Here is a 17,355-nt window from a genome sequence, read left to right as displayed (position 1 = left end):
ATACAAGTTTCTTTAGGGATTACTGAAATATATACAAGTTACTTTAATGTGGTCTCATGAAAGATGGGACTTCTCTAAGCAACAGTGTCTCCGTCGTCATCACGAAGGTTTCATCTCCGTGCGTTCTTCTTTATCAACACCTCTGGTTTGGGGCGTCGCCCCCGCACCCCCCCGCGTTGCCCCCGCTCGGGCGACTCGGGCGAGATCGCAACCCTAGCCGCCGGGGGCTCCCCGTCCTTCCATCCCTCCCGACGCCACCGTCGAAGGACGCCGCCGGCCTATAGCCCGGGGGCTGACGGCGGCGGCGCGGGGGGGGGGGGGGGGGGGGGGGGGGGGGGGGGGGGGGGGCTTCCCTCTCTCCTGCGCCATGGGGGCGGTGCGAAGCCCCGTGGCGTGTGGTGGCATGGCCGATTTGGCCTTGTTGGCATGGCGGGCCTGCCTTGACCGGCGGCGGCGCGGCGGCCGCCTCGGCCTAGGGAGGATGGTGGCGGGTGGCCCTGCTTCGGGCAACGGCCTTGGCTGCGTTCGGCAGCGGGGGGAGGGGGGGGGGTCTGTGGCGACGGACCATCTAATCTCAGATAGGCGGTGGCGGCATGGAGGGCTTGGTGCTTGGGTCGGCGCCATGTGTGGTTTACCCTCTGGGCATATCTGATCTGGCCGGTGCGACCTGCTCGATGTGCGGCGGCTCAGGTCGCCCGCGACCCATGCACATGATACTTGATGGAGGTTCCTCGAGCGGATCCAGGTGAAAGCCTAGTTCTCAGCTTGATGCTAAGACCGGCGTTGGCGGCACTCTTTTGTGTCATTACCTTCTTGAAGGCATCGTCGTGGAGAAGCTCCAGACCTCTATCCGCTACCTCCGAGGAAAATCCTAAATCAGTAGATCAGATGACGGCAGCTCGTTGGTGTTGTTTCCTCCTTGGGGGCGTCATTCTTGGAGGCGTACACGGGATCGAGGGGCCGGTGGGCGGCTTTTTTGGTGGAGCGGTGCTTCATCGTACACATTGATGACGGCGGATCTCGGCGGCGTGGCGCAGTGGAGACTCGGCGTCCGATGCACGGTGATGGACTCGCGCAGGAGGAGGTAGCTGTTTGGCGTCATGATGGCGTCGATGGCAGAGTGGCCTGACAAGGTAGAAGTCTCAATATCTGCTCTGAAGACGAACCCGTGGAAGATGGCGGAACGACACATGTGAGTGCGTCAGACCAGTTTATGCCCAAACCCGGTATGTGGCTCGGCTGGGGCTTCTGGCTTTTGATGATAGGCTTAGGTGAGTGGTCTGGGTATTTGGCCCAGTTAGCACTCCTTTATCATATGAATAAAAGTAGTGGCATATGTTGCTAAGATAGCGGATTTAGACATATTGTTGTAATACTTTATAAGATCCTTGAGAATAATCAATAAAATGGCCGCATGCATTTTCCAGATGTAGAGGCGGGGGTCATCCTCCTATTTAAAAAAACAAAGGTTTCATCACACAAAGGTTTCGACCGGGTCAAGTCTCCGCGTATGTTCATACTGACCATGGAAAAACTTCCAAGTATAATGGCGCAGACCCTTTTTTTAGGGGTTATAGGGTGTTCATTTTTTACTAGGATACATTGCCTCTGGCCATGTGGTGATCGACGTGGCCATGCGGAGCTGGAACCTGAAGCGAACGTAGCATGCATGACTTGCACCATGCCCGTGCAGCTGGATCGTTGATCATGCATGCATGGGAACGAAGGCTGCATCGGTCGAACTGAACACTTGAAAAGTGCAAAATAAGGGCCTTGAGCACATCCATGCACCGAGAACGCAACAATATAATGCAAACGAGATTATAATAATTTTTTTGGCAAAATGAATCAGATTATTATAAAGATTCACCAAAAGTACAAAGCACCTCAAACATAATAAAAATTACATTGAGGTTTATGAATCACCGAATGACCATTGCTACCACCAGAACGAGCCATTGACGCACAGCTGCCGCCGCTCCCATACCAGAACCGGGCTGACCTTGTTGATGGCAGCCGAAAAGTCTTGATGCACGTGCCCCTAGGACAAGCGCCCCGGAGCCGCAGTCGTTGCCGTTGAATTTTTTAATCGATCTGAATAACCTAACACCAAATATCGCTGTTGCATACACACGGCGAGAAACATTTACCTCGCCGACCCAAGGTGCTGGCAAGAATCTATAAATTGTTGCTCTCGCCCTACCAGGGCATCAACGCAAATTATTACTCAAATTGTAGTAGATAGAACAACCAACATTAGCTAGCTTCATTTGGCAAACCCAAGTGTTAGCGATAACCACCTAGTAAGGAGGAATCTAAGGCCCTGTTTGGTTCGGCTGTGGATTTCTAAAAGCAGCTGTGAAAAATCTGCTATGAAAAAACAGCTGTGGAAAATCTGATGTGAAAAAGATGTAGGTCATTTGGCAAACCAGCTGATACAACTTTTTCAGATTTTGGCCCACAGCGGAATCAGATTTTGGGAAGCATGTCCTAGACTGCTTCCGCTTTTAGTTCAAATTTTGGTAGCGGATTTCTTGAATCGGATTCTGCTGGGTTCGCCCTTTGGTTCAGATTCTGCCGCATGGCAGCGAAATCTGTCGATAAAAGCTGAACCAAACAGGGCCTAAGGTTGATGGTGTGATGGTGTCAATCTTGCTCTTGGTAAAGTGGGTTTGTCTAGTCTAGATGGCCTTTATTATTGCACATTTAAGTGACTTGGTCAAGCTTAAAATGAAAAAAACGACCACACGAATCTCCGCGTAATATCAATGACATGGAACTTAGATTTAAAACACTTATGGCACATCTAGATGTGTTTAAGCAAAACTATCCGGATTTTCTTACATCTAACCGTGGTCTGCTTTTCTCAACTAGACATGACTTAGACTCAGACTACTTAGATTTAGCAAAACCATTAAGTTTTTTTAATGACATAATGTATGATGCCTACTTGTGACGTCAGCTACTATTACTAAGTCATCCATTGTATCTCTATATAATCAGCTCTTGTACATTGTTTTGTGTGCATGCTGTGCATGATCTCGTGGCCACTAGTGTGATCTTTGGGTCTACACAAACGGAGCTCTTTTTGCTCAGAGCTAGCTAGCTAGCAATGGAGCAGACGGCCTCCTCCAATGTAGACGCGAAGGCGGTGCTGCTCGTGCTAATCGTTATTTACCTCGTGCTTAGGCTCAGGCCCAAGAGGCGCAATATCCTATGCGGTCGTGGTGCTGGCGCTGGAGCTGGTGCGTGCTCGTCGGCCGCCACGCCACTCCCGCTTCCGCCAGGCCCCGTGCCGTGGCCGGTGGTCGGCAACCTTCCTGAGATGATGCTCAACAAGCCTGCGTTCCGGTGGATCCACCACATGATGAAAGAAATGGGCACCGATATCGCCTGCGTCCGCCTCGGCAGCGTCCACGTCGTCTCCATCACCTGCCCCAAGATCGCCCGCGAGGTGCTCAAGAAGCAGGACGCCAACTTCGCCTCCCGCCCACTCACCTTCGCCTCCGCCACCTTCAGCGGCGGCTACCGGAACGCCGTGCTCTCCCCCTTCGGCGACCAGTGGAAGAAGATGCGCCGCGTGCTCACCTCCGAAATCGTCTGCCCGTCGCGCCACAGGTGGCTGCACGACCGCCGCGCCGACGAGGCCGACAACATCACCCGCTACGTCCACAACCTCATCACCAAGGGGTCATTGTCGTCGTCGTCGTCAGGCGGCGCCGCGGTGGACGTCAGGCATGTTTCTAGGCACTACTGTGGCAACGTCATCCGCCGGCTCCTCTTCGGCAGCCGGTACTTTGGCGAGCCCCGGCTGCACGACGACGGCGGGCCGGGGCCGTTGGAGGTGGAGCACATGGACGCCATGTTCACCTCCCTTGGGCTCCTCTACGCGTTCTGCGTCTCCGACTACCTCCCCTGGCTGCGCGGCCTCGACCTCGACGGACACGAGAAGATGGTCAAGGAGGCCAACGCCACCATCAACCGGCTGCACGACACGGTCATCGACGAGCGCTGGAGGCGGTGGAAGTCCGGCGAGAGGAAAGACATCGACGATTTCTTGGACGTGCTCATCACGCTCAAGGACTCTGACGGCAACCCGCTGCTCACCCTCGAGGAGGTCAAAGCGCAGTCCCAGGTATAGCTAGTTCCATCGACGGTCGTTAACCACTTTTACAACAAGAAGTTACTTATGTTGCATGCATGCACGTCACGTCAAACATTCCCAAGCATCCTATAGGATGCAAGGACCTCCCGGAGAAATACTTTTCTCCTCTCGGAGAGGATTTTCTATCACGGGACCTTCCGTGCATGCATCCACCACTTTATTTATTACTGTATGGGACCACTGACATCACCTATAATGTTTTCTCTCTCATGTAGCATACATTCACATGTTATTCTACTCACCAAGTTTCATCCAAATAAATAGGTGCATATTGTATGTTGAAATAAAAGTTTGATTTACATTCTATTTGCATAATTGTGTTTTTTCTAACAAGATCTTTCAAACAAGACCAACATTGAGTATATTTTTAGGAAATATTTTCAACAAGTAAACTACCATGCTTCAAACTTGTTTCATACAAATTTATTAATTTGATGCAAAAATTCAACAGTGAGTTATTCAAACAAAACTTTGAACTTTAATTGTGTTTGACAAAGTATCTCATAATTTTGTGTACTTTAAATAGTGTTTTAGTGTGTTCTAAAATTTGATTATTTTTAGAACATGCCGAAACACATTCAAAAGTGGCATAGTTTTAAAGTTCTCCTCGTCATAAACACAAATATGCAAACGGATCATAAATTGTACTTTTGGTTTAAAAGATAAAATAGTTTTAACCTTGGAAATAAAATAACAAAGCATGGGATGGTGAAGGATATGCTTGCATGTGGTCAGAGGAAGATCTGACAAACTACAAAGAGTATTAACGCACAACATCGAATCTCCAAGAAAAATGAACGGCCCTCCCATGCACAGGACCTCCCGTGCACGGGAGAAATGCTTTTCTCCTCTCACTAACTAATGTGTTGCATGCGTACTGCAAATGCATGGTGGTGTTGTGCAGGACATAACATTTGCGGCGGTGGACAACCCATCGAATGCCATCGAGTGGGCCCTGGCAGAGATGGCGAATGCGCCAGAGGTGATGGCAAAGGCAGTGGAAGAGATGGACCGTGTGGTGGGCCGGGAGCGGCTGGTGCAGGAGTCTGACATCCCACAGCTCATCTACGCCAAGGCATGTGTCCGTGAGGCATTCCGGTTGCACCCCGTGGCACCCTTCAACGTGCCACATGTTGCGCTCTCTGACACCACTGTCGCTGGCTACCGCGTGCCCAAGGGAAGCCATGTTATCCTCAGCCGCATAGGGCTCGGTCGAAACCCTGCGGTTTGGGATGAGCCGCTCCGCTTCAAGCCAGAGCGTCACATCAATATGGCCGCTGACATTGATGGTGGTGTGGCACTCACTGAGAATGAGCTGAGGTTCATCTCCTTTAGCACCGGCCGTCGCGGGTGTGTAGCTGCATCGCTTGGGACGGCTATGTGCATAATGCTCTTCAGCAGGCTCATACATGGGTTCACTTGGAGCAAGCCAACGGGCGTGGCAGCAATCGATCTCAGTGAGGCGAAGCACGACGTCTTTCTAGCCAAGTCGCTGGTGCTACATGCTGAGTTGCGCCTGCCAGCAAACCTCTACCCTGCCACCACCATCTAATATATGTTTGTAATAATTAATTTTGCAAATAATGAAGTCGAGCGGTTGATCACAACGCGAGCTCAGATCAGCTCTTTCTATAGTAGAGCTGCATTCATACAAAGCTCGGTTGATTTGAAATAACTATTTCTCGGTTGACATTAATAATCATCCATCCAAGATTTTCATGTCCCTTCTATACTTGCACAAATCTGAAGTTTAGGTCGAATGGTTTTTTGGAGCCTTAGAATCCGTGAAGTATCTCTTGCATGAGTATTGTATTTTGGGATCCAAGCGTTCTTGCATGAATCTTGTGTTTGAACCCAAGCATCTCAAGAGGATTTTGACCCTTCAAGCCCCTCAAATGTAATATTGGATTGGATCACAAAGTTCCAGCCTTCGCTAGAGTGCACTTCACTCTTGCCTATCCCAAGCTTCAAGTCTTTTGTGATGGAGAAGAGAGATTTAAGAGAAAACCAATGATCCGGCCAACGAAACCTTCAAGCCAAGAATAACCCACTTGCCGAGTTTTCATCGTGTCAGTTACTCTTGGAATTTGGATACCTCTATACATTTGGAGTCCTATAAAACATCGAATGTAGTGGATTTGCAACCAATAAGTTGTGAAGGCACTGGAGATCACTTGATCTTCTACTAGTGGTTGATTTTAGAATTTGCGTGAAGCTGAGGATGTGATTGTCGGACTCTTAGACTCTCTAGCAAGGAGGTAGATCCCTCTCATAGATTACAACTCTAGGGACAAAACCCTCACCCGCTCCGATGGGTTAACTCTAGCACTTTGCCTTCTCAACTTGGTCTTCCCTTTGCTAGCATATTACCACATTATTCTTGTGTGACTGGAATTGCTAGGTTGCTAGGTTTATATAGGTTGTTCAGCAAGAAATTGCATTAGGGGACATTTACATTTCGATGATATGACAAAAGATTTAACTTAGAATAATTTTTTTTTACTTTTCTTTTCATCCTCCTTTAGTTCTCACCTTTGATCATTCAGATAAGCTATCATAGCAAAAGAATAATGTAGAGAAACTGAGTGTATGAAATAGCCATGATATGCTATTGCGTGGGTAACATGGGAAGAAACTTATACCTTGCAAAAAGTGGATTTGGATTTTAGTTCTAATTTCATTAAAATAATGTAAGTGATACATCTCAAAGGTATTTATAAGTTTTGATTGTTTCATGCTATTATAGCAATATCACTTTCAATACTTTTTATAACAATTTATATTATTTTTCTGGACTAACCTATTAATTCAATGCCCAGAGTCACTTGTTGTTTTATGCATGTTTTTGGCCTTTTAGAAAATCCATATCTATGGAAAAAACCTAAGGATTTAATACAATTTTTCCATGACACGAGGAGTCCAAAAAGTGCCGGGACCTGCCAGGATGGGGGGTGGCACCCGCGTGGGTAGGCTGCATGGACTCCTTGGGCACCGCCTTACACACATTCTTTCGCCTATAAATCCTATATTTTGCAGATCAATATGATGTAATCGGCGGCATGTTATTTGGGATATGATAAATTGTCACTTTATGATCAGATTGTAATCATATTGAATCTTTTGAAATTTCTTTGCTTTATAATTAAGTAGCTATGTACGCTCTCCGATCTATTTGTTTGTTGTCTTTGACGAAGATTTATGGGTAGTTCACTAGAGGGAATGATGCATAGTAGTGGGTTCAATCTTGCGGTGATTCATCCTAGTGACAGAAAGGGAATGGACATGTATTGTATTGTTGCCACTAAGGATAAAACGATAGTTTCTTTCTCACACTTGAATAATAGTTTTACTGTCTACATTATGTCATCATGCTTATTGCAGTGCTTTGTTTGTCATAAAGTTAATACTTCGACATGCATGTTGGATAGCGGTCTTGGAATGGAGTATGAGTTGTAGATGCAGTTGGATAACAGTCTACATATCATAGACGTAATGCCTACTAGATCATTGATGGCGCGCATTGCTGCACCCATCTATTTTAGCGACCAAGTGATAGGAAGTTGTATAAAAATGGACACGAAACATGAATGTTTAGATGATTGTTCTTAATATCACCATTTTCATCAGATGGTAGAATAATACTCGTGGGGATCTCAATAAAAACATGGATGCATGAGAAGCCTGCCTAGTTTAGGTTAGGCCAATCTCAAGCAAATAATAAATGGTAATAATAAGGAAATCTAAAATGCTAGTAACATACAATAGAATTTGTACATATAATTAACATTGCGCAAGTGAAAAACAAGACAATATGAAACAGAACAAAACATAGCAACAATACAGTGTGATTCAAGGAATTATACTAAAAAATATTTTGGTGTCTAATTATGCGTAGATTTCACATGACCCATTAAATAACCAATAGTGCATGTGGAGAGAACGATAAATACTAAAATCATAATTCTAACTGAGTAATGCAAAACCTCTTCTACTGGGAAGGATACCCATAGGCCGGAGATGGAAACATACAATGATGGGTTTTTGTCTCATCAGCCCACATTGATTTTTTGCTTGTACACCCTATGTTTTTAAAATTAAGGAGCCTTCTGCTCCCGATTTTGCCAAAAATGAAACCGTGTGCTGTCATACACCAATAGACTCAACATTTGTTTTGTGAGAATACAGGATGTCCCTTTAAACAAATTACAGGCGTTAAAAAAACCAACAACAGTGTGAAACCGAAAATATCGTAACTAATCTTCACTGCACAACGAATTTCAAAATACTAAAATCTTTCATTATGCATGCAAGTGTTCTGTTGCTGTAACACAAAAGCTCAGCATGAATAAAAATAACTAAGAATATCAAGGTGCCTGAATGTGCCAACAGCAAGAATATAGTTCCAGACCACGTAGTTGCAGTTGGAAGAGTAACCACCTAAATTATATAACCTCTAAAGCTGAACATACTGATATTTTCTGTTAGGATGTACAAATGTAACGACGGACCCAAAGTAACTGTTAGATTCCCTATCTTTGTTAAAATAGAACTGGTAACGCTCATTCATACCATAACGAAAGCACACCAGATACAATTATGAGTTGAATATTCCGCCTTATCACGGAGAGGCTGACTAATTTCTCAATAAGGCTCGGCTGACCAGCTAATATGGTTGAGGAATGTATGCACCTGCATTAGTCAAACAAACACATCAATTTAGACTTGCATGACCAATTCGCACAACGAAACAAAATGATTTCTAAAGACTTTTAACTGGGTTGCTCCGGATAAAAATAGTGATCTAGCAAACGGTCAATTCGACCATTTCTAGCAGGCCTAGCTAGATAGTACTTTAAGAATCATGCTATGAAGTCCCAACAGTACCTAATGACTATCAAACGGACCAAAATTGCATCTCCTCGGCCTGACCGGGGATGTGGGCTAACAAACATCTTTCCAGGTGAACATACGTATTGTCCCCTAAAAAAAGTGAAGATACGTATTTTGCGGGCACCCGTGCTTTCCTAATGGAATTCCAGATGCTTGGGTCACCAGTTGTGAGACTTGTGACTAGGTCCGGCCCTCTCCGGCTGCTTTGCATCCATGGCTTGTCTGTTTTATTGGCCGTATGTGCTCTGTACTGAGAAAATGTCGTCGTTTTCGGGTTGCCATGCGATATAGTCGCCATCGTCGTCATAGTTTGAAAGCCGGGTTCTTAGAATTTCTATGAACTGGAACCATGTACATGTTATTTCAAAAGAATATATTGGTATCTTAAATTTGTACAAGCATTGGTCTTTTCTACCGCTGTGAAGATACATGTTTAGCGCGTAGATCTCGGATATCTAACTTGCGAGTGTCCAGCGTCAGTTCCATCGTTTAACCAAAGCACCAAGGCCTTTTAGAAAGATACGAGTACGTAGTAGCTAGGCATGTACTCCTATCTGGTTTTCAAGATTGGCGGGAGACCATACAATTAGCTAGTCAAGCTACGCGGCCGTTGAGATGTCGCATCGTCCGACGTAGTACAACCTGCGACCCTTCCATGTCTTCCATCTTCTTCGATGCACCTTCTCGATTGCGCAGTGCTTGTTCACAAATTGCAGTTTAGTACTGGTAATGCACGAAATATATCATGTTATGCACTCAGCACTAGAAGAGGTATATACTTCTACTGTATATCTCGTCTAGACTTGACTTTAGTAATTTGGCACAACTTTCCTGTCACGTTCGTAAGGCCACCGTATATCTACTTTAAAAAAAACACAAGAGGACTGTGCATCTTTTGAATTAGAACACAAAATAATTCAGAGTCAGTATTCAACACAAGAGGCAGTGTGATGAACATAAATGAAAATACCACCTCGCAGGTGACATGTGACCCGTCGTCCTATAAAGACCAAGGAGTTCTAGGTGTGGAAGACCTTCAGATTAAAAGTAAGGGTTCGTTGAGCAAATGACTATATATATACAAGATACTTATTAAGGAGGGAGTTTGACGAAAATTACTTAGGAATAAGTACCTACATTATAACACCCTCTCGATTGAAGCCAAACAAACAGATTTGTCTTTTTGAAAAGGTCTCATGGGGGCGTAAAAAATGACTTTTTCTGTAAAGGGACGGTTGTGGTTGGCAATGACCTGACTATTAGGTTATAGGAAGATACATGGTTAGGTCATCTCCAACGGCGACCCATAAATTTTCTACCGCATCCGTCCATGAACAGGAGGACCAATCCGTGAACACGGATGCGGAAGACGGCCATCCAACGCTGCCCACGTACCGATTCAAGCCGAGTTTTAACATACCGGATTACTAGTTCTAGTTAAGCAAATCACTAGTAAAGCATTTGTGCTTTCCGCCAACAGCCTCGCATGCTTTGCCTCAACAACACAAGATCAAGTTTATGCAATTAAGTAGTGAAGATCATGTGCACAAGTGCTTTTCGCCAACACCAACAGCCATGCACAAATGCTTTCCGCCAAAAGCCATGCATGCAACCGCCAATACCCCATTCTATTTGTACAGCTCCCGCCAACATTAATTATATTAGTACATTTTACTCCTTCCGTCAGTTAGCAGTGGCATTCCGCGATCATGCGCGAGCAGAGAGGACAGAGGGTGCTGGCATTGGGTACGTGGCGCCCTTTTGTTGGCCAGATGGATGTTCAGACTCCCGCAAATACCTCATGCTTGTTTAGGATTTGCCAGAAAAAGTCTGTCCGGATCGCTCGATGGACCGATACAGATCCACGTTAAATGGCAAACTGTGTCTGACAACGCATTCGAATGGATGCTGGGGAGTTGAGGGTCCGCCTTGAGGCGCCCTTGACCTTGAGGGACATGTCAATAGGCTTGCAATACCATTTTCTCTGTCATATTGTGCAGCGGAAAGATATCTATGATGCCTCTTTAACATATCTATAATCTTTCGTTTTCGTTGTCTTTCGGATGTCTGACGCTGCATACATGTCTTCGCAGGCCGACCCAACCCCGTGCACCGTACTGTACATCATCAGCCAGAAGGTGGACGTGAAAAAGACAACGATACTGAAGCCCAAGGAACAGTACTTGTTCCACGGCCAGCTGATGCCCGTTGGCACCTTCAGGTTGTCATGCGATATAGTCACCATCGTCGATTCGTCGTGATACTTTGAAAGTCTGGTTCTTAGAATTTCTATGAACCGGAATATCTAACTTGCGTTGGTCTTTTCTACCGCTGTGAAGATACATGTTTAGCGCGTAGATCTTGGGATATCTAACTTGCGAGTGTCCAATGTCAGTTTCATCGTTTAACCAAAGCACCAAGGCCTATTTGAAACATACGAGTACGTAGCATGTACTCCTATCTGGTTTTCAAGATTGGCGGGAGACCAAACAATTAGCTAGTCAACCTGCGCGGCCGTTGAGATGTCGCGTCGTCCGACGTAGTACAACCTGCGACGCTTCCATGTCTTCCATCTTCTTCGATGCACCTCCCCGATTGCGCAGTGCTGTGCTTGTTCGCAAATTGCAGTTTAGTACGGCCAATGCACGATATATATCATGTTCTGCACTCAGCACTAGGTATATACTTCCACTATATATCTCGTCTAGACTTGACTTTAGTAATTTGGCACAACTTTCCTGTCATGTTCGTAAGGCGGCCACCGTACATCTACTTTAAAAAGCACACACAAGAGGAATGTGCATCTTTTGAATCGGAATAGAAATAACTCAGAGTCAACATTCAACACAATAGGCAGTGTGACGAACATAAACGTACATGCCGCCACGTGAGGTGAGATGCGACCTGTCGTTCCTATAACGACCAAAGGAGTTCTAGATTTTTTTCGATAAAGAAAATATATTAATATCGCGAAGATATCAATTACACCCAGTTTCTGCATCAACAAGATGTTAAAAAGACATTAAGGATGTACACAGCCAAGAAGAAAATAAAAAAGATAAAAAGAAAACAATGACCCTCGTCACGGTAATGAAAAACTCACAATAACAGCACTCTAACCACCATCGAAGACAACACCGGAACTACAAAAGTGATTCTCCAAAAACAACGCCTCAAAAAATGTAACAACGCACAAACGTTGTCGTCGCCCGATCGAAGATCCTGGGTTTTCACCCTGGAGAAAGTCTAAGTTTTCAAAACAATCCCTTCAACAAGGTCATTGCCAAGTACAACCAACGAAGGCCAGATTTTGGGTTTTCACCCTGGAAACCGCGACTTGGTACTCGAGGAGCACCACAAAAAATGCAGTCCGCCTGTGCTGCCACCTCCTCTTGCCAAGGCTGGTGCTGCAAGTCGTGAAACACCCGACACACAAGAAGAACCTGTGCCGCATAGTCTTCGTCGCAGCCAATACACATCTCCGCCATTATAAACCTCCGATCATAACCACATGACTTTCTCCACCTCTATCAATTACATGAAAATCTATATTTAGACATGTCCCATGATATCGACCAGAAGGCAAAGTTTCGCTCCACGCCCTCAGGAAACCTCACTGGCTGAAGGTGAGGGCGCACACGACCGGATCAATTCCAATCTAGATATCCGGTGGCGTAAGGCGCATCGTCGGAGATCTCCGATAGGAAGACCGGAACTCATCAACAGGTAGATCGAGGAGGCTGACTGCAAGCAGATTTGCTATTTGGTGCAAGAAGATGAGGAGGGCCAATCCACCTTTAATCCCAAGCCAGCGGCCCCCAAACCACCAACTTGCTGTCGGGGAGAAGACGAGGCCGCCATTGGTCTTTCGGCGCCGAACAGATGGAGCAACCGAGTGTTGCACCAGATCAGGCCCAGCGCCTCTGCCTCCCAGCGCCGCTGCCCCACGCTTGACGCGAACAACAGCACCCGGAACACGACCTGCAGGCCCAGATCGAACCTAGGAAGGGTTTGTGCCGCCGACGCCCGCACGGTACGGATCAGCATGCCGGAGAAGCACCTAGTCGCTCCGCCAAAGGCCAGCGCCGCCGCCTCGTCTTCTCGCCCTCAGAACTTACCGCACACACACCCTACGCCTTGTTGCTCCTCCCCGAGATATAGCAGATGTGCGCCTCCTCTTCCCTTTCGCCGTTCGGCGGGACGGGCAATGCCACTGCCACCGGCGGCGGCAGCGGCCAGGGGAATCAAGATGGGGAGCGGTTGACTAGGGTTGCGGGGGGGGGGGGGGGGCTTCGGAGTCGCTCGAGCGGGAGCGACCGGGAGGCGGTTCAGTTAGGCTCTGAGGAGTTCTAGATGTGGAAGACCTTCAGATTAAAAATAAATGTTCGTTAGCGAATGACTATACAAGATACTTATTAAGGAGGGAGTTCAGCAAAAATTACTTAGGCATAAGTACCTACATTCTAACACCCTCTGGGAGGTTAAGGTCAAATAAACAGACTAGCTTCTCTAGAAAGGTCTCATGGGGTGTCAAACATATTTTTTTTCTATAAAGGGACAGTTGTGATAGGAAATTCCCTAACTACACTAGGTTATAGGAATATACATGGTTAGGGGACATGCCACTAGGCTTGCAACATCATTGCCTCTATCATATTGTGCAGCTGAAAGATATCTATGTTGCCTCTCTAAAGATATCGATATTTTCTTCCAAAGACCATAGATCGAGGACAATCGGACCGACTGGTTAAATCTTGTCAAAAGATTGATCACGGTTAACCTTTCACAAGAATCACACACATGTCCTTGGAAGTTAACTACTTCTGATGCCTTCACAATCAAATCCTTGTATTCAAACCTCATCAATGATGGGAAACCTTTCCACTGTAAATATATTCGGAAAATGAAAGTTTCATTGGAAATAAATATCTTCATCTAATATATAAATGTTGGAGTTGATGGTGATTTCACATGTGAGACCACATAAATAAACAAATGCACTATCCACATGTGAGACTACAAATAAACAAATGTTACTTTTGTTAGCTATGAGAACTATCTGACACGTCTCCAACGTATCTACAATTTTTTTATTGTTCCATGCTATTATTATCTGTTTTGGATATTTTATATGCATTAATATGCTATTTTATATGATTTTTGGGACTAACCTATTAACCTAGAGCCCAGTGCCAGTTTCTGTTTTTTCTTGTTTTAGAGTTCCGCAGAAAAGAAATACCAAACGGAGTCCAAACGGAATAAAACTTCCACAATGATTTTTCTTGAAACAGAAGACACCCAGGAGACTTGGAGTGCAAGTCAAAAGAGCCACGAGGCGGCCACAAGGGTGGAGGGCGCGACCCCCAACCTTGTGGGCCCCTCGGTGGCCTCCTGACCTAGATCTTCCATATATACTCTTATACTCCAAAAACTTCCAGGGGAGGCACGAAACCACATTTCCACCGCCACAACCTTCTGTACCGGTGAGATCCCATCTTGGGGCCTTTTTCGGCATCCTGCCGAAGGGGGATTCAATCACGGAGGGCTTCTACATAAACACCATTGTCTCTCCGATGAAGCGTGAGTAGTTTACCACAGACTTACGGGTCCATAGCTAGTAGCTAGATGGATTTTTCTCTCTCTTTGATTCTCAATACAAAGTTCTCCTCGATGTTCTTGGAGATCTATTCGATGTAATACTCTTTTGTGGTGTGTTTGCCGAGATCCGATAAATTGTGGATTTATGATCAGCTTATCTATGAATATTATTTGAATCTCCTCTGAATTCTTTTATGCATGATTTGATATCTTTGCAAGTCTCTTCAAACTATCGATTTGGTTTGGCCAACTATATTGGTTTTTCTTGCAATGGGAGAAGTGCTTATCTTTGGGTTCAATCTTGCGGTGCTCGATCCTAGTGACAGAAGGGAACGACACGTATTGTATTGTTGCCATCGAGGATAACTAGATGGGGTTTTCATCATATTGCTCGAGTTAATCCCGCTACATCATGTCATCTTACTTAATGCGTTACTCCGTTCTTTATGAACTTAATACTCTAGATGCATGCTGGATAGCGGTCAATGTGTGGAGTAATAGTAGTAGATGCAGAATCGTTTTTGTCTACTTGACATGGACGTGATTCCTATATTCATGATCATTGTCTTAGATATCGTCATAACTTTGCGCTTTTCTATCAATTGCTCGGCACTAATTTGTTAACCCACCGTAATATCTTCTATCTTGAGAGAAGCCTCTAGTGAAACCTATGGCCCCCGGGTCTATTTTCCATCATATAAGTTTTCGATCTACAATTATAGTTTCCTATTTACTTTCTTTTGCAATCTTTTACTTTCAGTTCCATAAACCAAAAATATTTCTTTACCGTTTATCCATCTCTAACAGATCTCATGTTGCAAATAACCGTGAAGGGATTGACAACCCCTTTCTCGCATTGGGTTCAAGGTTGGTGTTTGTTTGTGCAGGTATTCGGTGGCTTGTGCGTTGTCTCCTACTGGATTGGTACCTTGGTTCTCAAAACTAAGGAAAATACTTACGCTACTTTGCTGCATCACCCTTTCCTCTTCAAGGGAAAAACCAACGCAAGCTCAAGAGGTAGCAAGAAGGATTTCTGGCGCCGTTGTCGGGGAGATCTACACCAAGCCAAGACATACCAAGTACCCATCATAAGCTCTCATCCCTCGCATTACATTATTTGCCATTCGCCTCTCGTTTTCCTCTCCCACACTTCTAAAACGATTTTCAAAAAGATTTGCCTTTTCTTTGCCCCTCTCCCGTTCGTCTTCTTCGTTTTCTTTATGTGTGCTCGTGCGTTGGATTGCTTGCTTTGTCATGATGGCTCAAGATAATACTAAATTGTGTGATTTTTCCAATACCAACAACAATGATTTTATTAGTACTCCGATTGCTCCCGGTGCTAATGCGTAATCTTGTGAAAGTAATACTGCTTTGCTGAATCTTGTTATGAAAGATCAATTTTCCGGCCTTCCCAATGAAGATGCCGCATCCCATCTTAATAATTTCGTTGACTTGTGTGATATGCAAAAGAAAAAAAAATGTGGATACTGATATTGTTAAGTTGAAGTTATTTCTGTTCTCGCTTAGGGATCGTGCTAAAACTTGGTTTTCATCTTTGCCTAAAAATAATATTGATTCATGGAATAAGTGTAAAGATGCCTTTATTTCCAAGTACTTTCCTCCCGCTAAGATCATCTCCCTTAGGAAAGATATTATGAATTTTAAGAAACTTGATTATGAACATGTTGCACAATATTGGGAGAGGATGAAATTGATGATTAGAAAATGCCCTCCTCATGGTTTGAATTTGTGGATGATTATACAAAACTTTTATGTCGGATTGAATTTTGCTTCTAGAAATCTTTTAGATTCAGCCGAATGAAGAACTTTTATGGAAATTACTTTAGGAGAATCTACTAAACTCCTAGATAATATTATGGTTAATTATTCTCAATGGCATGCCGAAAGATCTTCCACTAGTAAAAAAGTGCATGCGATTGAAGAAATAAAAGTTTTGAGTGGCAAGATGGACCAGCTTATGAAATTGTTTGCTAATAAGAGTGCTCCTATTGATCCTAATGATATGCCTTTGCCTACTTTGATTGAAAACAATAATGAATCTATGGATGTGAATTTTGTTGGTAGGAACAATTTTGGTAATAACGCGTATAGAGGTAATTTTAATCCTAGGCCGTTTCCTAGTAATTCCTTTAATAATTATGGTAGTTCCTAAAATAATTCCTATGGAAATTATAATAAGATGCCCTCTTATTTTGAGAATAGTGTTAAAGAATTTATTAGTTTGTAAAAGAATTTCAATGCTTTGATTGAAGAAAAATTGCTTAAGATTGATGATTTGGCTAGGAACGTGGATAGAATTTCTCTTGATGTTGATTCCTTGAAACTTAGATATATTCCACCTAATCATGATATCAATGAGTCTCGCAAAGCCATGAGAATTTCCATTGATGAGTGCAAAGAAAGAACCGCTAAGATGCGTGCTAAGAAAGATTGGTTTATAAAAACGTGTTCTTCTAGTTTTCGTGAAAATAATGATGAAGATCTTAAAGTAATTGATGTGAGTCCTATTGAATCTTTTTTCCCAATGTAAATCTTGATAAAAATGGGACTGGAGACGAGTCAACTTTAGTTAGAAGGCGTCCCAATGATTCGAAGTTTTTAGATCTTGATGCAAAAATTGATAAAAGTGGGATTGGAGAGGTCAAAACTTTAAGTAGCAATGAACCTACTCTTTTGGATTT

At 44.4% G+C, this 17,355-nt stretch overlaps 1 protein-coding gene across 1 annotated transcript in view; it reads left to right on the top strand.

Annotated features, from left to right (window-relative positions):
* Positions 1-5,717, top strand: part of LOC125518600 (tyrosine N-monooxygenase-like) — a 31,250-nt gene extending 25,533 nt beyond the window's left edge. The window contains exons 3-4 of the mRNA XM_048683426.1: positions 3,190-4,135; positions 5,070-5,717. Of these exons, the coding sequence (XP_048539383.1) occupies positions 3,190-4,135; positions 5,070-5,717 (1,594 nt within the window). The remainder of the gene's footprint in view (positions 1-3,189; positions 4,136-5,069) is intronic.
* Positions 5,718-17,355: the final 11,638 nt, after the last annotated feature.

This window comes from Triticum urartu, chromosome 7, assembly GCF_003073215.2.
Source record: "Triticum urartu cultivar G1812 chromosome 7, Tu2.1, whole genome shotgun sequence".
Classification (NCBI taxonomy): Eukaryota; Viridiplantae; Streptophyta; class Magnoliopsida; order Poales; family Poaceae; genus Triticum; species Triticum urartu.
Note: the sequence above shows the minus strand (reverse complement) of the source record. Positions and strands in the feature narration are given on the sequence as shown.